This window comes from Macrobrachium rosenbergii, chromosome 27 (genome assembly GCF_040412425.1).
Source record: "Macrobrachium rosenbergii isolate ZJJX-2024 chromosome 27, ASM4041242v1, whole genome shotgun sequence".
Classification (NCBI taxonomy): Eukaryota; Metazoa; Arthropoda; class Malacostraca; order Decapoda; family Palaemonidae; genus Macrobrachium; species Macrobrachium rosenbergii.
Window position 1 is genome coordinate 31,854,509 of NC_089767.1, and position 25,384 is coordinate 31,879,892.

At 38.6% G+C, this 25,384-nt stretch overlaps 2 protein-coding genes across 4 annotated transcripts in view; one reads left to right on the forward strand and one right to left on the reverse strand.

The window, feature by feature from the left end:
- Positions 1-23,105, forward strand: part of Notum (palmitoleoyl-protein carboxylesterase notum) — a 52,944-nt gene extending 29,839 nt beyond the window's left edge. Inside the window, exons 4-10 of one of the 3 annotated variants that reach the window (XM_067129275.1) lie at positions 9,365-9,521; positions 10,601-10,765; positions 12,408-12,694; positions 14,690-14,828; positions 16,175-17,259; positions 19,838-19,990; positions 20,588-23,105. In XM_067129275.1, coding sequence (XP_066985376.1) covers positions 9,365-9,521; positions 10,601-10,765; positions 12,408-12,694; positions 14,690-14,828; positions 16,175-17,259; positions 19,838-19,990; positions 20,588-20,724 — 2,123 coding nt within the window. In that variant the 3' untranslated portion in view covers positions 20,725-23,105. The other 2 variants (XM_067129277.1, XM_067129276.1) reach the window with 2 other exon arrangements.
- The window catches only part of LOC136853559 (ciliogenesis and planar polarity effector 2-like), a 136,547-nt gene that overhangs the window by 110,870 nt on the left and 293 nt on the right, over positions 1-25,384 (reverse strand). Inside the window, exon 2 of the mRNA XM_067129280.1 lies at positions 17,285-17,372. The gene's annotated coding sequence lies outside the window, so the exon portion shown is untranslated. The remainder of the gene's footprint in view (positions 1-17,284; positions 17,373-25,384) is intronic.

Genomic DNA, 25,384 nt, shown 5'->3' on the forward strand with positions numbered 1-25,384 from the left:
AACTACATGCTCGACCATTCCTTAAATCTAAACCTAACACCCGTGAGACTGGTGTACTGTACGTCCCCAACTTAGGAAATCTTAAACGGCGAACTTTAACCTAACCACACACAAACAGCGACTTCAATTCGGCCCGACAGGATGGTGTATGACCATTATTTATCAGAGAGGGTCATTTCGGCTCCGATAAAGATATAACGTTGGAAGGAATGCTAATGGTCAGTGACATAACTGAGCGGCCGCCTTTGGGCCCGAGAGAGAGAGAGAGAGAGAGAGAGAGAGAGAGAGAGAGAGAGAGAGAGAGAGAGAGAGAGAGAGAGAGCCGTGGGTACAGTGAGTGAGTGCCACATGGGTATTAGACAAGAGGACCACTACTATTACTACTACTACTACTATTACTGCTATTACTGCTTCTAACCTCTGCCATTTGACACCCGTCTACTTGACGCTTTTATTACGGTTTTAGATTGAGGCCTTAATCCCTTTTAGACTTATTGTCCGGGACAGGCCGACAGCTCAAGGAGAGAGAGAGAGACTCTCTCTCTCTCTCTCTCTCTCTCTCTCTCTCTCTCTCTCTCTCTCTCTCTCTCTCTCTCTCTGGGAAACACACCTCCGCATAGGCCACATAAATTGAACGACCTCCCTAGCACCAATTCTGTTATAGCAAGGACATCAAAAACGTGTAATGTGAAAATGATACTCTTAATGTGAAACACAAACCTTACACCTACGCACACACAGTGATAGAGAGGCACGGCTAGAGAAAGTATTGGAGAGAGAGAGAGAGAGAGAGAGAGAGAGAGAGAGAGAGAGAGAATGATACCTACACACACGATGATTGAGACACTAGAGAGAGGGAGAGAATGACACCTACACACACAATGGTAGAGAGAGAGAGAGAGAGAGAGAGAGAGAGAGAGAGAGAGAGAGAGAGAGAGAGAGAGAGAGAGAGAATGATACCTGCAAACACAATGATAGAGACACTAGAGAGAGGGAGAGAATGATACCTACACACAATGGCAGAGAAACAAGAATAGAGAAAGCTTCAGAGAGAGAGAGAGAGAGAGAGAGAGAGAGAGAGAGAGAGAGAGAGAGAGAGTCGCGGGAAAACGATAGATCAATCCCCAGTAGAGGCGGTGGTGTTGCCTAAGGACTGCTAAATTAGAGGGGTTTGCCTTTTCGCCATTTCCGGCCCTTGCCAGAGAGAGAGAGAGAGAGAGAGAGAGAGAGAGAGAGAGAGAGAGAGAGAGAGAGAGAGAGAGAGAGAGAGAGAGAGAGAGAGAAAGAGAGAGAGAGAGAGAGAGAATCAGTGGGGACGGTTTTTAAAACTAGGACATTACGACACACTAAGCATAGTTTTCCCTTCATTACTAAGGATACAAGAGAGAGAGAGAGAGAGAGAGAGAGAGAGACACTTTCATGAAGTTACTACAACATACGAAGTTCCATTCTAGCTTACAACGAACACTTTTGTTCCAGCACTTGGTACACTTTTACGGAGCAAACACGAGAGAGAGAGAGAGAGAGAGAGAGAGAGAGAGAGAGAGAGAGAGAGAGAGAGAGAGAGAACGTTTCGTACCTGGATAGCAAAAGGCATTGAAGATGTCGCCTTACCAAAAGAATAATGGATTGCTGCTTTGTGATGTGCATTGAATATTGACCTCAAGATAGAGAGATTTCTAGATTATATTTTTTGTTTACGTTGAATTCTGCTAAAAATGTCCATACCCTTAGTTTAGTTCAGTAAAAATGTTAATATTTTTCGTTGAATTCAGCTAAAAATGTCAACATTCTTTGTTGAATTCAGCTAAAAATGTCAATTTTTTTTTTATTAAATTCAGCTAAAAAAAGTCAACATTCTTTGTTGAATTCAGCTTAAAATGTCAACATTCTTGGCTGAATTCAGCTAAAAATGTCAACATTCTTGATTGAATTCAGCTAAATATGTCAGTATCCTTTGTTGAACTCAGCTAAAAATTTCAACATTCTTTGTTGAATTCATATAAAAATGTCAATGTCCTTTGTTGAATTCAGCTAAAAATGTCAACATCCTTGTTTAATTTAGCTAGAAATTTTAATATTCTTCGCTGAATGCAGCTAAAAAGTCAATATTCTTTGCTGTATGTGAAATATAAAAGGGTTTATGCTCAATTCATTGATTTATAAAAAAAAATCTTTCCATGAGGACGTCTCAAGTGCGTAATAAGGATTAAGTTTAGGTTTATATAACTGCCTGAGTTAACTTATATAAAATAAAAGTTGCAACTGATTTGAATAAATACATAAATGAATGAATGAATAAATATTAAAGCGGATGCACAAAGCGTTTTCAGTAACGATGAAAATGAAAAGCAAATAAAACCAATAATATAAAAAATCGCTGAAATGAGATTCATGTCAGTCAGTCTGTTAAAAAAAAAAAAAAAGATTTTCCAAGTTTTGATTTCTGAAGTTACAACGATTACGATCCGAGATGAGTAAGATTGTACTACGGGGTAGATCTTAACGAGGCCGAACTGACCAAATCAGCTGCTTCAATCACACAGGTACATAGAATACAGAAGTTTTATTTAACTTCAACTAAAACGTAGAATACTTTGCCGCCCAGCGCAGTTGTGGGATCTTCTGGTCTCCAACCTTTTAAGCGAGGAGCAAATTCATTCCAGCTCTCTGCTGCTGATGACGTCTCCTGAATTAAGGTGTATCGGTTTCATTTTCTGTTTTTTTCATATTTATTAATTTATCGCCTTTTCCTTTTACTTCTCTCACTCTCTCTCTCTCTCTCTCTCTCTCTGCAGGCTGATTTCCCTTAGGAACCCTCTTGGGTTTGCGTAAGTCAGTTGACTCTGTCCATAAGGGTTTTCAGCTGAAGATTTAAAGAAAGAACACAGAGGAATATAATAACATTTGGTCAACATTACGATTTTACAGAGACGGGATTCAAAACACATTGGATTCGTGGGTTCGAAGACCTTGTCCTAGTATATACGAAGGAGAGATTATGAAGGTCTCAATATCAAATGAAAAGAAATACGAAGGATTTTCAAAAGGAAAATAAATAAAATGAGTGGCACGGATAAACTCTACGGAGTTTGCACATATTTTTCCTAAGGCTTTGTAGTGACAATCGTGTCCAAAAAGTGTGAAGAATTCGTGAAGTTAAGAGGGCACTGTGATTTTACAATATATAATATATAATATATAATATTTAATATATAATATATATATATATATATATATATATATATATATATATGTATGTATATGTATATCTCAAGGTCATTGTTTTTCTGGAACTTGAGATATATTTTTCTCAAACCGAACATTTGAAAAACATATTCCCCGAAATGAACTAACCCACTTCTCATACATTCAATCCTAAGAACCGTCATAAGAAAGAAAAAAGACAGACACATAGCAAACAACATCATAAGCGACAAACAACAAACAAAAAATCCTAAAAAAAGAAAGAAAAAACAAGAGAGACGATTATTAAGAATGAAAGCTTTCGGTGGTGGATGGGGTGGTGGGTGGGTGGGTGTACTACTACACTGCTACTACACAAATCTCGCCTTTACCAAACAGAAACGTGGAAGTGACGTCAAAAGGCCCTCTGATGATGATGATGATGATGATGATGGTGAGGGTCGTACTGTATCCCCTTGTGGGAATCCGCATCTGTCTCTCTCTCTCTCTCTCCACACAACTAGGAGTAGAAAGGTCCTATAATGATGACAGTCGTAGTGGGTCCCCTTGTGGGAATCAGCTTCTCATTTCTCTTGTGGGAATCAGCATCTCTCTCTCTTTCTCTCTCTCCACAAAACCAAAAGAGTCAAAAGGCCCCATAATGACAGCATCCCATTCTCTCTCTCTCTCTCTCTCCACAAAACTAAAAGAGTCAAGGGCCTCATAACGATGACGGTCGTAGTGTCTCCCCTTGTGGGAATTACCATCTCTCTCTCTCTCTCTCTCTCTCTCTCCTCTTACTCCTGCTAGTACTCTCTCTCTCTCTCCTCTTACTCCTGCTAGCACTAGCGCTAGTGCTAGTGCTGCTGCTGCTATGACATGATTGAGGCGGCACTACAAAGGGGCACGAATGAAACACCTACTTTAATCTAACTAGATCTGTGTCATCCTGCTGCTCTCTGACGACCAGACCTCGAATGCCAAAGGCGACCACAGCAGCGAGTTGCTGTTGTTGTTTGTTGTTGTTTTGGTTCGCTGTTGTACTTTTCGCCTTCTTTTTTTTTTAGGGAGTGGGGAGGGGGAAGGGGGTTGTTTTTCTGTTGTTTTTCTCGTGGAGTGTGGGAAACAAAAGCTCGCGTTTTTGTTCAGTTTTTCTTTTGTTTTTGTTTTTTCCTTTTATTCTTCAGCATCTTCAATGCCTTTCAAGGGTGTGGATTGCGTATTGGGTGGTTGGTTAGTGGTGTGAGAGAGAGAGAGAGAGAGAGAGAGAGAGAGAGAGAGAGAGAGAGAGAGAGAGAGAGAGAGAATCCTTCTTCCCAACTCACTGGGGTGAAACGAGAGAGAGAGAGTGTGTGGGTTTGGTCCAGCCCAGCCGCCCCCAAAAAGGAATGAAAAAAAGGGCGCCGCCGATCGGAATGCCCTAAGGTCTTTCGGGGCAGGGGGTATGTATGTGTATATATATACATACATACCCAGTTGGCGCCGTCCTGGGGCGGCGCCATCGACCACAGCTCCACAGCAGCATCCCAGCCACCAGCGAGATGACATGAATGATGCTCTCTCTCTCTCTCTCTCTCTCTAAAAAAAAAGCATAGATATAGAAAGTGCTTGTGATTATACTTTTTTTTTTTAAATTGTACCAGCTTCTAACTATATATATATATTTTTTTATAACGCATGAAGTCTCTCTCTCTCTCTCTCTCTCTCTCTCTCTCTCTCTCTCATCCCAACGAGAAGAGAATTATCTTCTCTTTTCTCTCTCTCTCATTTAATCCCAGCAAAGATGAGAATGATTCTCTCTCTCTCTCTCTCCTTTATCCCATCGAGATGAGAATGATTATCTCTCTCTCTCTCTCTCTCTCTCTCTCTCTCTCTCTCTCTCATCCCCTTTATAGTACCCAGACACTGTGTCATGAAGATGATATTGATAATGATACTAATAATGATAATTATAGTTTTTTTAAGCCACTGACTTCCTCTGGGCAACTAACGGGCCCCAGGCTGCTACGTAACCTTGGTTTGTGCCCCCTTCTTACTGTATCCCCAAAAGAAATCGTCTTCCGGTCGTGCATAATGAGGTTTGTGTATGTACGTAAGTACGGATCAGATCTCCACGGGGGTTTTATGTATCTGTTTGTGCGTACGTAGACATGACTTCCGTATGTGTGAATGAGCGTGTTAACTCCATGTAAACACAACCCAGTACAGCTTGTATTGCAGTCAGAGAGAGAGAGGAGAGAGAGAGAGAGAGTACGTAAAGCACCAGTTCTCTTTTCTCCATATATATGTGTATACATAATATATACAGAATATATATATAAGTTACAGAGAGTATTCATATTAACGACCCATGGAAAAAACATAGAGACACATGAACTTATAGGAGGTGACTCAGAGAGAGATCGTTGTACTAAAACGAGGGTGATTCTGTTGCTGATTGTCAACAGCCAAAATCAGCATCTTAAGGCATAGGGCAAGGTGACAGAACGATAGAGTGAAGACATTAGAAAAGGTCAAGAGGTCAGGAAAGCAAATGTTGGTGCTTTCTCTGTCTGTGTGCGCGTAAAAACACCTTAACCGTCACTCTGAAGGTGTGAGAAGTGAACGATGAATAAAAAGACCGTGAATAACGAAAATAAGTGAAATAAACTATGGAAATGAAAAATGAGCCAATGAGAGGGGTGGGTGAATAAGACCTAATAAGACCTATACACACCTCGAACCATGACATCACAGTTGACACCACAAACAAATCCCACTCTTCTAAACCATATTGTATAGGGAACAGGAACCTTGTAAATAGTATCTTTTGATTTTATTTATTGTTGTCCACAAGGAGGACATATTAGGCTTTCCTGCAGAGTATGGTACTGAAATATAATAATTGTGATATTTCACCTTATTAGACCTTATGGGATTTTTGTGTTAAATGGATCCTTTAGTAAATTATATGTACTGTAAAGTTAGTGATAAGTCAGATTACTGATTTGAAGACATGTTCAGTATAGGAATAAACGTGAAAGTTGGACAGTATCCCTCAGAAGAAATATGTATGTGAGAGAGAGAGAGAGAGAGAGAGAGAGAGAGAGAGAGAGAGAGAGAGAGAGAGAGAGAGAGAGAGAGAGAGAGAGGGGGACTAAGATCTGATATGTCCAGTACAAGTAAAGCTGTGAAGTATTACAGACCAATTTCAGGAAGATATGTATGTATGCATGTATGTATGTATGAGAGAGAGAGAGAGAGAGAGAGAGAGAGAGAGAGAGAGAGAGAGAGAGAGAGAGAGAGAGAGAGAGAGAGAGAGAGGGAGAATGCATAAATAGTTACAATTAGCTGAATGAAAATACAAACACGAAAACTAATATATCGCACAGTGCACAGAACAAGCGTCAGAAAGATTTGACCAAATGAAAAAAAAAAACAAACAAGCAACATAGTCGGTTTATCTAATAGACAAAAAACACACACACATACACAGGCACCCCTCCCCCACCCCAAAATAACCCGACCTCGAACTCAAACCCAAACAAGCATTAAAAAACAAACACGCGATCAGATGCGACAAACACGAAAGTGTCGCGTTACGCTGTTTGTGTTTTCTTGTCGTTTTGCGGGAGCGTGTTTGCGTCCATTCATAAACTACGACCGTCTTCCTTTGATCTGCCGCCGCCTATGCCAGGGCAAAGGTTTCTGAGATACGAAACAGGCACACACAAACATACATATACACTTCCACACACACACAGGTCATCTTTTCAATACTTTACACAAGAATACTTCCATAATTATTGTAGTTACATTCTGGCTACCAGCTGCTCTCCTTTTCTCACCCCAGTTTCAGGCCATATAAGCCTTTTTGAGATAGGAAATAGACACACACAAACACTAATACACAAACATACACACTCTGTGAATACTTCCATAATTGTAGTTACATTCTGGCTACCAACTGCTCTCCTTTTCTCACCCCAGTTTCAGGCCATATAAGCCTTTTTGAGATAGGAAATAGACACACACACAAACACTAATACAAAAACATACACACATACACAACTACACATCATTTTTTTAAATATTCTATACAAGACGAAACTCACTGGGTACTTCCACATGTATAGATACATTCAGGCTACCAGCTGCTCTTCTTTTCTCACCCCAGATTCAGACCATCTAAGCAATTTTGAGGTACAAAACACAAATTTCACAGTACTGAATATCAATATTACTTCTTGAAGACTAAAAACACAGTCATTTTGAACATTTCTAGAGGGCGATGTGTCAAGTAAAAGGCTCCACATAGCTATAGATGCCCCGCCCATGGGACCCAGTAGGCCTTTAATAAATCGTCCTGTTTTTACCCTTCACTGCTATTCTTGATAAATTAGACTCACATAGGCCTTCACTATTCATATCCCCTTCATAATCATTGATCAGCTGACTAGATATGATGATGCTGATTGTGGTAGTGATAGTGATCAAGGTGATGAGGTCAAAGCAGATGATGAGTGATAGAGAGAGCTAAACCAATCAAAATAACAAATGACATCCGAGGCAAAGTCATGATAATATTGAGAGAGAGAGAGAGAGAGAGAGAGAGAGAGAGAGAGAGAGAGAGAGAGAGACCATCGACTGAGCAGATTTACTGCGCAGGTCTTCACTGGAATACACATTGTCTATTTTTTATCTTTTTTTCGCTCTTCAATCATCATTTTTCTGTCAGTCCGCAGAAGACATGGGCTGAATAACATTCTACCCATTACGCAGCGTGAGAGCCAATGAATGGGCAAGTGCGAGACGGAGTGGGCATGCCCAATGCCACTACGTTAAAGGAAAAGAAAAACCATACGCACGAGAGAGAGAGAGAGAGAGAGAGAGAGAGAGAGAGAGAGAGAGAGAGAGAGCTTAGTTTAAAAATCTGAACTTGTCCGGTCTACAGCTGATGATGAATATTGTAAAGGTTGAGACAGTGAATAAACAAGTAAAAAATGCGCCAAAGTTTCTTCGGCACAATCGAGTTTTCTGTACAGCGTATAATTGCTGTATGAGCCGTGGCCCATGAAGCTTTCAGCCATGGCCCGGTGGTGGCCTGTCCTATAGCGTTGCCAGACGCACGTTCATGGATAACTTTAACCTTAAATAAAATAAAAACTACTGAGGCTAGAGGGCTGCAATTTGGTATGTTTGATGATTGGAGAGTGGGTGATCAATATACCAATTTGCAGCCCCCTAGCCTCAGCAGTTTTTAAGATCTGAGGTGGCCAGAAAAAGCGCGGACGGACAGACAAATAGCCATCTCAATACTTTTCTTCTACAGAAAACTAAAAAGAGTAAATTTGGGTATTAAAGTCCACAGTACAATGAATTAAAGCCGATCGAGACCTCAGGTCTACCCCAAAGCCAAATCAAAAAGTCCTTCAAAAGAAGGCATCGTGCTTACCCCATACAAAAATGGGAATAAAAGCACGTTAAAAGAAGAAGAAGAAGAAGAAGAAGAAGAAGAAGAAGAAGAAGAATTACAATGAATTAAGTCCACAGTATAATGAGTTAAACTCCAAAGTACAATGAATGAAAGTTCTCAGTACAGCAAATTAGAGTCAACAATATGACGAATTAAAGTCCACATTACAATAATTTTCAGTCCACAGTATAATGAATTAAAATCCACAGTACAATGAACTGAAGTCGACAATACAAAGAATTAAAGCCAAAGTATAATAAATGTCAAGCTCACAGTATAATGAATTAGTCCACAGTACAACTTTTCGCACAGTTCTGTACCAAGAAAGAAAGAAAAAAGGCCTTGTCGAAACCCCAATTCAAAGCACATCTTCCTTCAATATCCTAAATAGCTCTTCGTTGGATAAGTCGGTAGAGCTATGGAATGGCACTCGCTGGGCCGGAGTTCGATTCCCCGGCCGGCTGATGAAGAGTTAGAGGAATTTATTTCTGGTGATAGAAATTAATTTCTTGCTATAATGTGGTTCGGATTCCACAATAAGCTGTAGGTCCCGTTGCTAAGTAACCAATTGGTTCTTAGCCACGTAAAATAAGTCTAATCCTTCGGGCCAGCCCTAGGAGAGCTGTTAATCAGCTCAGTGGTCTGGTAAAACTAAAGTATACTTTTTTTTCAATATCCTAAAATATCCTAATATCCTACGTATCCTTTATCACACACACACAGGAGGATGGTACTGTTTCGACCGCAAGAGCTGTGAGCAGCGCTGGCACGGCCTCAAACCCTTGATGACCTCTCGAGGATGGCCAGAGACCCGTCAGGTCGGGGGAATTCTTTCTCCTGACCCGAAAGTCAATCCTCACTGGTGGGAGGCCAATCACGTGTGAGTATTGTTTCGAGAATAAAGCTTCTTATTTCTTCTAATATTATTGTTTCTAGAATCAAGTTCTTACTCCTTCAACTGGTACTGTTTCTGGAATCCAAATAGTATCGTGTCTAGAATAAACTTTTTACTCCATCAATTGGTATTGTTCTAGAATCAAGTTCTTAGTCCATCAAATGTTGTTTCTGGAATCAACTTCTTACTCCTTCAACTGGTATTGTATCTAAAATCCAAATAGTATTGTTTCTAGAATCAGCTTCTAAGTTTTCTAGTAAATAAGATAGTAATTTTATCCTTGATTTCGCAAGATTCTAGATGTTAACTTCGTAATAAAAACGATTAAGAAAAAGGATGGCCGCTCTCCAAATCTAGTCTTGATTTCTATATTTACAAACTTGCATCTGGACAGCCATTGAACTTGATTTTCTTCAGTTAAATGACTGTAATTTAATACTGTTTACAATAACTTATTGAACTTCTTCACTCCAATTTCGATGGGACAAAGAGAACATAATTCTTGAGATTCGACACAACTTGGGTTACTCGGAAATCAGGGTTGTTCAAAGGATTTCACATCAAAATGCTATGAATTTGGGTTCAAATGAAGTAAGAAAAACAACTATAGATGAAGGGACTTGTTGTCCAGGGCTAGATTTAATATAATCTAGTATTTCAGTAATCATAATAATGATAATATAATAGTAATATTCTGGGTTCAACTGAAGAAATAAAAGCAATTATAGATGAAAGAACTTGGTGTCTAGACCTGTAGATTTAATATATCTAGAATTTTAATATAATAATATAATAATAATAATCTGGGTTCAACTGAAGCAACAAAAACAAATATAGTTGAAGGAACTTGGTGTCTAAGACTATAGGTTTTCTGTCTAGAATCTCAGTGATAATAATAATAATAATAATAATAATAATAATAATAATAATAATAATAATAATAATAATAATAATAATAATAATTTCGATACAAGACCCTCGACACGACCCCTTCTGACAGATCTCAGTTGTCACTAGTAGGATCCCAATAGGACTAACTTACAGAGTCCCTTTTTCATTCGCAGGTTCGTCCCCTACTGCTCTTCAGACTCTTGGTCAGGGACGAGATACTCCGCAGAGAGCGCCGGTGGCTTCTCCTTCATGGGAAGCGTCATCATAGAGAACGTCATCCAGGCCGTCATCAGACTGAATCTGACCCACGGTCATAAACTCATCTTAGCTGGGAGCAGGTGAGATTAAGAAGTACTCCAGGAAACGTTCAGGTTCCAAGGACCTGAAGTACTGCAATACTCACAGGCTGGGAATACTTTATATTTCAGGAACGTCCAGGTTCCTGGGACACACAATACTGGAACATTCACAATCAGGAAACACATTTTATACACTAGAAACGTCCAACTTTCTAAGACACACGATACTGGAATACTTACAGGCAGGGAGCACTGTTTATACTCCAGAAACTTCCAGGTCCCAAGGACACACAATACTGGAATACTCACAAGCAGGGACGCTTTTTAAATTCTTATACTCCAGGAGCGTCCAGGTTCCTGGGACGCACAATACTGGAATACTAACAGGCAGGGAAATTTTTTATATTCCAGAAAACGCCAAACTTCATAGGACACACAATACTGGAATACTCACAGATATAGAACACTTCTTATAGTCAAAGAAAATCTAGCTTCCAAGAACATACAGTACGGGAATACTCACGTTCAGTGAACACTTTTACACTCTAGAAAAGTCCAACTTCCTAGGACACACAATACTGGAGTACTTACTGGCAGGGAACACTTTTAATACTCCAGGAAACATCCAGGTTCCTATACTAACAGGCAGGGAACACTTTTTATACTCCAGGAAACCTCCACGTTCCTATGCTAACAGGCAGGGAACACTTTCTATACTCCAGGAACCTCCAGGTTCCAGGGACTGGAGGTGCTGGAATACTCACAGTCAGGGAACACTTTCTATACTCCAGGAACCTCCAGGTTCCAGGGACTGGAGGTGCTGGAATACTCACAGTCAGGGAACACTTTCTATACTCCAGGAACCTCCAGGTTCCAGGGACTGGAGGTGCTGGAATACTCACAGTCAGGGAACACTTTCTATACTCCAGGAACCTCCAGGTTCCAGGGACTGGAGGTGCTGGAATACTCACAGTCAGGGAACACTTTCTATACTCCAGGAACCTCCAGGTTCCAGGGACTGGAGGTGCTGGAATACCCACAGTCAGGGGACACTTTTTATACTACAAGAACGTCCAACTTCCTAGGACACACAACACTGAAATACTCACAGGCGGGGAACACTTTTTATATTCCAGAAAGGCTAAATCTATAACCACTAAGTCTATTCTATTCTGTGATTCAAATCAATTTCCCGGAATAATTGTCTTAAATATAATTCCGTTATTCTAAAGGCATAGCAGCTGACACTAGATCGTTATTACTTCCAAATTACCTTTCCAAACAACAACAACCACGAAATCAGTTTTGCTAGGGTAGAAAGCCTACATGAATTAATTCAGTGTTGTAAATTATTCCCGATTATCCGTTCAGATTAGAAAATACATTCTAAAGTGTAAAGTAGAACTCCCTCTCATTGCTTAGCCCATAAATGTATCCCTGACGTCAATGACAGTCTAAACTATCGCTTCCCACAAACTTTCATTCCTGATCGGAAATTAGACTCAACAACTAAGACTCAGCTTAGTAAATTATATTCTAAACTGTAGAGTAGAGCCCCTTCTTATCTCTTAGGCCCATAAATGTATCTTTGGCGTCAAAGAGCATCTGAACTATCGGTTCCCGCTTCGAAATTTCATTCCTGATCGAAAAGTAGACTAAAAGACTATCTTTTTCAAACCAGCGCTGGCGGAGTGGGAGCCATGGTGAACGTCGACCGCGTCTCTCAACAACTAATAGACCAAGGGATCGAAGCCGAGGTTCGAGCCGTCTCTGACTCCGGTTGGTTCTTGGATAACGAACCCTTCGCGCCCTTGGAGTGCCTCAACGCCCACAGTTGCCCGCCCGTGGAGGCTATCAGGAGAGGCCAGAAGCTCTGGCAAGGGCGGATACCCACCAGCTGCCTTCAGGAATATCCGCAGCATCCTTGGTACTGCTACTTCGGGTATAGGGCATATCCTACCATGAAGTGTAAGTATCCTATCCAGATTGGAAGGCCCTTGGTGTCTCATTCAGAGAGAGAGAGAGAGAGAGAGAGAGAGAGAGAGAGAGAGAGAGAGAGAGAGAGAGAAGCCAGCTGATAGAATGCAAACAATGTTATCATCAATGACAACACTCTATTACGTCACATTTATTTATTTATCACCTTTTCCTGTAACTAATCTCATCTGCAGGTTGAAATTATTTCCCCTTGGAGCCCTCTCGGGTTTACGTAACATATTATTATTATTATTATTATTATTATTATTATTATTATTATTATTATTATTATTATTTATTTATTTATTTATTGGTTTGTTTGGTCTATCACTGTCATCCTATTGGACTGGGTAGTTTTTAGAGAGTGGCGTTCCGGGTTGCATCCTGCCTCCCTAGGAGTCAATCACTTTTCTCACTGTGTGCGCTGTTTCTAACAGCATATTCTTCTGCATGAGTCCTGGAGCTACTTCGGCTTCTAGTTTTTCCAGGTTCCTCTTCAGGGATATTGAGATCGTGCCTAGTGTTCCTATGATTATTGGTACAATTTCCACTGGCATATCCCATATCCTCCTTATTTCTATTTTCAGGTCTTGATACTTATAAATTTTTTCTCGTTCTTTCTCATCTACTCTGGTGTCCCATGGTATTGCGACATCAACGAATGATACTTTCTTCTTGAATTTGTCAGTCAGCGCCAAGTCTGGTCTATTGGCACGTATCACCCTATCTGTTCTGATACCACCGTCCCAGAGGATCTTTGCCTGATCGTTTTCTATCACTCCCTCAGGTTAATGTTCGTACCAATTATTACTGCAAGCTAGGTGGTGTTTCTTGCAAAGGCTCCAGCGGAGGGTTTTTGCTACTGAATCATGCCTCTTTTTGCTATGTGGTTTATGGTCTCGTCTTTCATATTGCACCTCCTGCATATGGGTGAGATGTTACTTTCATCTACTGTTCTTTGGACATATCTGGTTCTTAGGGTCTGATCTTGTGCCACAGTTAGCATTCCTTCTGTTTCCTTCTTGAGTTCTCCCCTCTGTAGCCATTGCCATGTTTCATTGCTGGCCAGTTCTTTAGTCTGTCTCGTGTACTGTCCGTGCATTGGTTTGCTGTGCCATTCCTCTGTTCTGTTTTTCATTCTCCTGTCTCTGTATATTTCTGGGTCTTCGTCCACTTTTATCAGCCCTTCCCATGCACTCCTTAGCCACTCGTCTTCACTGGTTTTCAGATATTGCCCCAGTGCTCTGCTCTCGATGTTGACGCAGTCCTCTATGCTTAGTAGACCTCTACCTCCTTCCTTTCGTGTTATGTACAGTCTGTCTGCATTTGCTTTTGGGTGTAGTACTTTGTGTATTGTCATATGTTTCTTAGTTTTCTGGTCTATGCAACGGAGTTCAGCCTTCGTCCACTCCACTACTCCTGCGCTGTATCTGATTACTGGTACTGCCCATGTGTTTATGACTTTTGTCATGTTTCCGGCGTTGAGTTTTGACATGAGTATCGCCTTAAGTCTCTGCATATACTTTCTGCTGATCGTTTTATATCCTCTCCTTCTATCATTCCCAGGTGTTTGTATCCTGTCTCATCTATGTGTTTGATGCTATTCCCGTCTCACAGCTTTATCCCTTCATTCCTTATTATTATTATTATTATTATTATTATTATTATTATTATTATTATTATTATTATTATTATTATTATTATATTCAGTAGATAAACCCTAACCATATGGAACGAACACACCATTTGAAAGAAGTAAACAAAAGGTATCATAATACAGAAAGAAGAGATCATTTACTAGAAAAAAAAATTAACAAACCAATAAACAAATAGATAAAAATGTTAAGCAAACCATAACACACAAAAGGGGGGACTTCTTCAGGGCAGTAATGCGCAGCATCTTCGCAAAATGTAGCGTCCAGAAAAAAAAATCTATCAAACAATGGACAGCTTCGTAAGCAACACGTATTTCTTCTCTGATTCCAGCTCCGCTCTTCGTCTTTCAATGGGTGTTCGACGAGGCCCAGATGACAGCTGACAACGTTGGAAAGCCTATTTCGAAGGAGCAGTGGGACTACATACACGGCATCGGCGAGAGGCTTCGGAAGACTTTCGAGAACGTCACGTAAGTTCGGCTCAGGGTCCAAATGAAAACGTTTGCAGCAGGACCCTAAGTTCTCTCGTAACGTTTGGGTGATGCAAACTATTATTATATCTTGCGTACTAAGTGGTCGATTTTAAAGTTAATGCCGTCCTCCAGTCTTATATTGAGGTCGTATTTAATCAGTTTTGTTGTGCGGTTTTAGCTATGGAATGAATAATTTATTCGTTCACTAATATTTTCGGGGGATCATTTTAAAAGGTTATGTTTATACACACGCACGTATGTATACATACATATATATATGTATGTGTATATATTATATATATATATAATATATATATATATATATATATATATATATATATATATATACATTTATATATAATGTATATATATATATATATATATATATATATATATATATATATATATATATATATATATATATATATATATACAGGGTGCTCCAGAAAAATAAAACAGATCACTTAAAGGCTCATTCTATGTCACAGTAAAAAATGAACCTACAACACAAAACAACTGCCCATATCAGATGCTTCGTATATATGTCTTTACAGAAGTCTCACTTACTACACGTTTAACCTTCTGCACATATTGCACTTCTCACTTTTACCTTTCTCTGCTTATAAACACTTTTAGACTGCACCTGCTGTTCTTCACTACCACCAACATAGCCCTGGAGACCTAAATCTCACTTGTTCTCTTTCGAATCTTTCCCTCACCCAGAGAAACCTTGCACAACCTGGCCAGTTAATCGATTACACTATCCCAACAAACAGAAAGGTCTTACTTGTAATCCCACAAACTACTTGAGCCTTTTGGCATTCACCCTTTAAAATGTATGTCAAAGCCTTCCAATCTTGCAGTATTTAGGCAATTCTGAAAACTGTCTTCTATACTCTACATCTGACTCTTACAAAGTACTGACACAAGTCTGGGGTTAGACACAATAATGGTGGGGCCTTCAGCCTTGATAAATCAAGCAATCTGATGTTGCGGAACTTTCACATTGGGTACATTCACCTATCACTCAACAGTTAAATAAATGAGCTTAGCAGTGACTTGTTATTGAATGCAGTCCAACATTCACCTTCGCTCAATAAAATGACATGTCTAGCAGTGACTTTTTATCGACTACTACTTAGATTCAGCCAGCCTTGTGCTGGCATGGGCTCTTGCTCTTCAGCAGCCCATAAAACCACTTTTTACTGAATGCTGTTGAACATTCACTATTGTTCAATTAAATGACAAGCCTAGCAGTGACTTGTTAGTGAAAGGCTCAGACCCTTGTAATCTGTAACCTTCCACCTAGTGGAATTTAAAATTGGTCTTCCAACCTTGTACAGGGCTCTGTTCGCCCCATCCTGCATCTCGCACACCGTCCTCACCAAGAAGGACTGGACCAACATCAAGATAGGCGATGTGTCTCTACCTCAGGCTCTCAACTGCTGGGATGCCGCGCCGACGACGACCCTGAACACTTTGTTTCACCAGAGGGAGAACAGGACCTCTGGACTGTCCCAGTCCTCACCTGTCTCATCTTCACCAACGTCCAAACATAACAAAGTGCGACACCACAACGGAGGCAGCAGTAGTAGTAGCATTAGCAGTAGGAATCGTCAACGACAACATCGTCAGAAGAGACGCCGGGAGAAGGGCCAGGGAGGGGCTGGGAGAAAAACCCGACCGCGGGACTCCTCAGCGGAGGAGCACCGGTCCCAAAGACACCAGAATGGCAGGGTTAGGAGCAGGGTGGGGGGGAAGACGCAGCGCAGGAAAGACCAAACAAGTGACCAAACTAGTGCTAGTGGTGTTGGTGTCGGTGGTGAGAGTTTCAGTGTGAATCTAAGAAGTGACAGAGTACAAAGTAGCCATTTAGATCTTGTTCGCGGTGCTGCTGACAGCAGTGACTCGAGAAACGACAGTGCTGGCGGCCGTGTCAGGGATGGTGCCCTAGTGATAACTGCAAACATTACCGTCATAGACCCAGGCAGCAGCCCGCGAGCCAAGTTAGCACAGACACTCGACAGTGCCAACTACCATCCTCAGGGATTAAGCGGACCTAATGTCCCCCACGGGGAGATGTTAGCGGACTCCCCCAGGGAGAGTGCAGGTGTCCCCTCGAAAAACTATAACAAAATAGAGTCGAACGCCATTGAGACTCCTCAGGTAGATATTCAGAAGGGGGATACCATTGACACACCAAAGACAGGAGACGGAGGTGACAACAAAGAAGAAGAAGAAGAAGGAGAAGGGGAAGACAGGAGGACCAGACGTCGTAACCGCAAGAAGAAGAAGAGGAAGAAGAAGAAGAAGGGCCGAGGGAAGGAGAAGAAACGGAAAAAGAAGAGGCGGGAGCGCAGGAAAAAGCAAAAAGAAAGGAGGAGGAAGCAGAAGGAGAAGAGAAACAAGAAACGAACGCGTCTAAAAGGTAAATAATAAAAAACAAAACGTACCTTTTTTTAATCTTGTCTTTTGTAGTCTTGAAAAAACAATTCAGGGACCAAGTCTTGAAAATCCTTGCAAACATTTGCAGGTAAATATCTGTAAATCAAAAATGTATATATATTAATCCATCTTAAATTTATTCATTTTGCATTAAAAATAAATTGAAACTCAAGCCCCATAGACTTTAATAATTTTGTGTGCCCCTTTTCTCTTAAATCTAAGTCATAAATACGTGAATCTTTCTTGATTTAAGTCATAAATGTATGAATCTTTCTTAATTCAAGTCATAACAGTCATACATGTATGAATCATCAGTAATATCAGCCATAAATTTGTATGAATCTTTCTTAACCTCAATCATAAATGTAAGAATCTTTCTTAATCTGTCATAAATATATGAATCTTCCTTAAGTCATAAATATATGAATCTTTCTTAAGTCACAAATATATGAATCTTTCTTAATCTCACTCATAAATGTATGAATCTTTCTTAATCTGTCATAAATATATGAATCCTTCTTAAGTCATAAATATATGAATCTTTCTTAATTCCAGTCATGAAATGTATGAATCTTTCTTAATCTGTGATAAGCATATGAATCTTTCTTAAGTCATAAATATATGAATCTTTCTTAATCGTGACTGTGCACTTCCTCGTACCTCTTGATTCATAGTGATGCACTTCTGTATTTTACCTCTACTACAGTCAATTTAACTTTTTTAATTTCACTATCAGGCTGTACATTTTTCACTTAAAAATTACTGAGCTTCAAACAAACCTTTACTAACAAAAGTCTTGAAAATCACCTACACCTGCATGTTATTAATGATAAAGAAGCCAAATTTGTACAATAATAATAATAATAATAATAATAATAATAATAATAATAATAATAATAATAATAATAATAAACAACTTTTATATTTTAGTGAAACCTGACAAAAATTTGGTCATATCTTTTTGGATTGTTATTTAAGATGTCAAAGAAATTAGCTAACTTTTTAGTTTTAAACTTGTCGCTACCATCCCTCTGAGAGGACCCCTTAAAAATGACAAATTGGCTCAAAATTTTAAATCTATTTAAATCTTCAGTTTCTTTAGGCTATTAGACCTAGGTGTCACATTTGTTGAAATTTCACCCCAAAAATTGACGTACAGCAGTTTCGTTACACGGTGAAACTATAGCTCTTTCCAGTACATTCAGCTGTATTGCGCATTTTTTAAAACCTATTTAAGTTTCAAGTTACATTCTGCAGGCTTGATTCGTAGGCTATTTTGCATAGGTCAAGCACAGAGAAAATCTATAATTATACAGACAAAAAAATTTATAATCAACTTGTGATTTACTTCAACATTTTCATGTATGCACGAATCTCTCACTCAGCAAATAATAATAATAATAATAATAATAATAATAATAATAATAATAATAATAATAATAATAATAATAATAATAATAATAACAGGCTCTTCTAAAAATCTATAACCTCCCTTTCTGTAAAAATGAAGTAATGCTTCCTACTGTAACAGACCAAATTATACAGACATGTAAATTACAGCAATACAAATAAATAAGTCTGGCTTTGCAAGTTTCTTGTTACACTGTCAAATAAATATTAAATAAAAAAATTTACGGCACAGTAACTACACTTAACATTTTCTGTAAATATTTCTTTATATATAAATTCTCTTACACAGTAATTATTTCTACAAAAAAACATAAGCAATTTAAAAATTTGAGTTACCAGCGATGCTTGTCATTTGTAAAGGCTGAATTCTAGGTCTACTATTTAGTTTGCTTTTTAACAAATTATTTAAACATCAGCTTTTCCTTATTTAAAGTTTTGTGAAGTGCTAGAATTACTCGTCTTCTTGCTGAATCCACCGTATAATTTCTGCTCTTACTCTTCAAGGGAGGGGGTCATATTCAAACAGACAACTTCTACATTATGTAAATACTTCAGAAGGAAACATCACCACACCTTTGAGCTAGGCCTACATTCACTTGCAGACTCAAGTTTCAAATACTTTGGTCATTTTTAAAGGAAATTTGAAAAGATAAATAATACAAATACAACTTCTATTTAAAGATAAAATATTACAAAAACAACTTCTAAAACTCATGAACAAGGTCCAGTGTAAATAACTCGAGGTATATTTATTTCCCAGGCGTTACGAAAACCAAAGAAATCCAGGGTGGTAGAGACAGGAGAAGCCTTCTACCACTTCCACCTCCGAATGCTTCTTCTTCTTCTTCTTCTTCTTCTTTCTTCTTCTTCTTCTTCTTCAGAGCAATCCTCCGCTACTGCTGCTCTCCTCCTCCACCACCAGCAAACAACAGAACCTGTCTCCTCCTTATTTTCTCTGTCCAGCAGCACCAGTACTACTACCACTTTTCCACTTTCTACCATGCCTGAGTACCCCAACAACGCTTCCTCTACGACAAAACGCACAGTCCAGCCCAATTCTCCTGATTCTTCTCCATCTTCTTCTTCCTCCAACACCACCACCAGTCTTGTCTCTACCATTGTACCCTCCTCCTCCCTCACAACACAATCAGGGTCGCTGGAAATGGGGGAGGATGCCATGGTGCCAAAACTAAACGATGCCTACTCTGCAGACCTGTGCCCAGCCCACACGCTGCACTTGACAGATAACTGCGCCTGGCCCCACTGCAACTATGCCTGCCCAAAGCTGCTCAATCCTTTCACAGGTAACTGAGGTGATTTCTTAAATAACACTTTAAATTATCAAAGGATAAGGATTAAGTTTGCGTGATAAAAACTTATATTTCTATAAAGCAACTTAACTAATCACTATTAAAACTTGGAATAATTAAAAGGGTTAAATTTACTCGATAAAAAGTAATATTTTGACCAAATACGGGAACTAAACTATCAAAGCTTACATGGTACCAGATATGACTTGCTAAATATCACGAAAGATCATTAAAAGAGGTTAATGTACTTTATACAAACTGATATTTCTGCCAAATAATGGAACTTCACTACCAAAACTTATATAGCACTAGAGATGACTCGTTAGATATCACTTAAAACCATTAAATGGTTAAATTAATTTGGTAAAAACTGTATTTCTACCAAGTAATGGAAGTTGGTAACTATCAAAACTTGTAGTTCTCTTTAAATATCACTTAAATAATTAAAGGGTTAAATTTACGTGATTAAATTTGACATTTCTAGAGATTGCAAAGACGAAATATTATACATTACAGTGTCAGGAATATACGACTATCTTAGAACTCGTCTCACATCACAGCTAACGGGTTTTTATCTTCTTTTTAATCCAGGTGAAGAAATGAACTTCCTAGACCTACTGAAGAGCTTCGGTCTAGACATGGCGAGTATAGCGAACGCTCTCGGGATCGACATACACACCCTCAATTCTATGGGCAACGACGAGCTCCTGCTAATTCTTACGCAGTGAAAAGGGATTTCTCTTCTTTTAAAAAAACATATTCCATTGCAGTTCTTGCTTAAAACGAGCCTTCGACTACGGAATCAAACTCTAAAAGCAATTGTTTCCCCACAAGAACTCGAGCAGTTTCTATCCTCATGTTTATAAATCTAATTAATTTTTTTTATACTTTATCCTTATACAGTGACCTCTGTATGTAACCTCGTTTCCCGTGACTTCACCACACACAAACATACATAAGTTTTATATACATTATTGTTGACGAAATATGAAATATTCATAAGAATATCAGTGTCACAAGAAGCATAAATCCACAAGGTGAAATGAGACTAACCACTTGCTTTCTGGCAGTAAATTGACCGAATTTACACAACATTTTTATTTAACGTAATCTCTAGAGCCTTTGGCATCTACTAGTACAACATCCCAGCAAACACATCTATTTTATAACTATCATTAAGTTTAAAAAGATTTTTCCCTGTCAAGTCTTTTCTGTGCAGGTACATAAGCTTACAAAACCCATTTCTGAGATACATTTAAACATATTTCTGTGATAATCTGTAAAATTCCTATTAAAAACGATTTGTTGATGTCCCAAAGTTTCGTTGGATTATTTCAAATTACAATTTTGACCACATCAAACAACCAGAGTAAAAAAAAAAAAAAATTATTCCATCAGAAATATCAAGGTAAATGTATGCAATATAGATAAATTTTATTCATACAGCACAAGACTGCACTCAAGTGTATCTTTATTACTTCTGCCAATGATCTAAATAACAGTAGATGCATAATTATGTCAGTTTAAACCTCGAGGTTACAAATATATCATGCTTCTCAAGTAAAGCTGTCATAAAGCAACGGTAAAGTAACAAAAATTGCCACAGAGCAATTCCACCACTCCCAAAAGAAATATGGAATTGGTCACCTTATAAAACAGTTTGTGTATGCGTGTTGTCACTCTTAAATGTTTGTTTCTGCCCAGCAAAGTGAAACTGAAACTTGACGTGCACATTTGCATAAAAGTTATAATAGATTATCTCCAACAAAGTACAAATAAGTTATAACTTAATTCCTTAGTCTTGTATCTGCTATGCCATGTTTACCTTTCATTAAATAGTAGGCCTACGTGTGTGGTGAAGAGCCAAGAAGATGGAGAAGTTGATAGACCTATGAAGCTTTTAAGCTTGTGGTGTTTTCTGGTAATTAGACTTATATAGGGTGATATGTCTGCGATATACCACAACTTGACAGCTAATATATTCGACAAAGACTTCCAAGAAAGTATATAACCAGAAAGACCTTCAACTACTCTGAACATCAAAAAGGGCTTAGTTCTCCACACTCTCTCTAGGAACTTATACTTACCTTAAATATCTGTATAAGACATTCGTTCGTCTCCATGTACAATCAATTCAGTTATAGCAATCTCCTCATGGGTAGGTCGAATTTAAATGTAGCTCAACTGTAAACTACAAATTGAAGCAATGAACTACCTCGACTAGTCTCACGCTGACCGTATTGCCAAGAAGGTAAAATTTAACCATGTGGTGATGTTGACTACATGTTGACTACAAAATAAAACGGGATATTCGCCTAAAAAGTGATACTCTTAAATAATCTTCAACAGTTCTGCTCACTGTTAGTTAAATACGGTAAATTTATCTTGAATTACACAGCAAGCACATGCAAAGTTGACTGAACTACTGATAACGAAGCTAAACGGAGAACGTACAAATTTCAGGTAGGCCTAACCATTAAATCAAAGATTTACATTTCAAGTACTGTTCTACATCTAGAAAACTGTCACCAGTAGCTGAAGCTGTAATATCGAAGCCCGCTGTACCAATTTTAGTTTACAAAGAAAACATGACCTATTGAGGGGCCATTATGACTCTATATAAACGTGGTACACGTATAATGCCTGCCTAATCTCTTAAGTATGTATAAACTCCCATAGTCAAACTCCTTTATATTATATCCCAAAGCGGGTAGTAAACCTCTCCTCTTATCTCACACTTTTATTTTTTAGTAGGCTTACCCTCACCTTTACTTAGACCTATGGTAAAAGATTAAACTAGAAAAACATTCTCAGTTTTCATGTCACAGTGCAAAAAAAAAAACCTCATCGCCTTTACTTACAAGATAAAGGGGATATTATTTTAGTATATTAAAAAGATGTAGTGGAAATTCCAAAGTTTATATAAATGAGAAAAATTAATATTTATGTATATACTATTGTATAAAAATTTTATATTTGTAGGCTGTATAATGTTGTCTCTTAGATTGTAAGATTGTAAGCTTACCGAATCTACCTCAGTTTCATGTGAATGTTTACATTTTTAGAGTAACAGAACGGCATTAGCAAATCACACTCAGACAATCCCAAACTTGTTTTATTTGATCCTTTGGTAATTAGTATAAGGTTAAATAACTGTCCATTCATTCAAATTGTCTGTGGTATAAGATGATAATACTGGTCTTCATCACACTACAATTCTGGTACAATTGTGCTAAGCACTATAAAGTTTAGGCAAAGGCGAAAAGCTGGGACCTCTGAAGTCATTCAGCATTGGGACCAATGAGGTTGTTCAGCATTGGGACCTATGAGGTCATTCAGCATTGGGACCTATGAGGTTACTCAGCATTGGAACCTATGAAATCATTCAGCACTGGGACCTATGAGGTCATTCAACATTGGGACCTTTTATAAGGTGATTCAGCTTCTATGAGCTCATTCAGTACTGAAACGGAAACTGAAAGTTAAAAAGGTTTTATTAAAAGTGTAACAGGGGGGAAAAGCTCGCAGCTGCACTATGAAACAATTGTCAGGAGAGGGAGGATAGCAAGATGGAAGAAAGAGAATATGAAAGAAGGTACAGTAAAAGGGATGAAATGGGTAACAGCTAGGGGCCTAAAGGATGCTACAAAGAACCTTAAATAATGCCTACATTGCACTGCATGTGGTGCACTGATGGCACTACCCCCTATGAGGGTTGAATCTTTCAAATATTTAGGAACAAGGTTACCCTGTACAGGTTCTTTTTTGCAGGAATAAATACAGTGTACTAGGGCAGGTAGCGCCATGCTAAACCAGAAAAGAACAGTATTTAATTATTTATCAACATATTACAACAAAAATTACAGTTCCTTACATAAACACGTTTTGCAAAAGTATATGCTGCCTTGTTGGTATGACTAGTTTACCTGCATACTAGAAAATTCACCATAGGGTCCTTAAGCACATTCAATTTGAAATTTCATTCACTTAATCTAACAACAAAATTGAGATTTAATAGCATGATGAAGCAAAGTTCAACCAAGTTCAACCAAGTTGAATGGAAAAATAATCTTTACATATATGAGTTTTTCATTTGCCAAATATTCGATATAATGAGGTCAACCAGTTTCTCTGTAGTATCTTCAAGATCTTATCTCTTTCCTAATGATACACTGAATATGAAAGTAAAGAAAAAACTAAGAAATCATCTCTTTACAAGAAAAAATATGTTAAAGACAGGTTCTTTACTAACCCTACATCAGGCTAGGCCTCAAAGCTGGCAATGCATAAAAAGTAACTAAATTATCCTTTCACATTTCAATAAAAATATCGAGAAAAGACTATAGTTTCAGCATAGTTGGTTGTCAAGAGCAAATGCTTCATTTACACCAGAAAAATAAGGTAGCCAGTGTAGTACCTAGAAAGCGTATTTACAGCTATATTCTTCCTTGTACAAGTCAGCTGTGAGAGCTAACAGTCAGCTCAGTAGTCTGGTTCAACTATTTTAATAATAAAATAACCTTCCTTGTACAGTATTTTTATTACCACAAACTACCTGTGTCCCTCCCAATCTCAAGGTAAGGAATATGCTCTGTACAATGCTGTAGGGGGTCAGAAGGGGAATACAATGGCAGAAACGATTTTTAATTCACATATATGATTTAGGTACTCTCAGCTGGGTCAGGTTAGGCTAGGGAGACCAAGTGAGTATAGGCCCAGCACCCTAAGTTCAGTTAGGTTAAGTTAGGGAAAGGGTACATGGGTCAAGTATTCATTTTTGGTCTCTCCCAGCCCCCCATAAACCTGTTTCCCTCTTGGGTCTCCCATAATTGTAATTCTTGGACACAGGGGAAGGGAAGACACAAAAATAATGGTCAGAAATGACAACCAGCCACAAAAATGCCTTTCTTTGAATAAATGTCATCATCCAACACAATACTAGGACAAGTCTCTTCCGGTCCTGGTCGTTTCGGCCGTAACTCACTTAGGCCTAACATCCAAAACAATGTAAGACGTTATGTTTATGGTATTTACCGTTATGTTTATGGTATTTACCAATATTATTGCATGTTTTACATACATCCCCAAGGGGCTGGTACTAAACACGGAGCCTAGTTTGCACGTAAGCGTGCTTACGGCCTAAATGACTTACGGCCGAAACGACCCGAATGCGTCTCTTCAAACCTAACTGAAATTTCTTACAGATTATGCCCTATCTAAACAGAACACATAATAAAAAATGTCTAACGAGCTTAAGTTATACTAAAAAAAAACACTTCTGTGTTCTTTACAACGAAACCTGAGGCTGGTATATAAAAGTTACACATAGGTGTTTTTGTGTTCTTTACAACGAAACCTGAGGCTGGTATATAAAAGTTACACATAGGT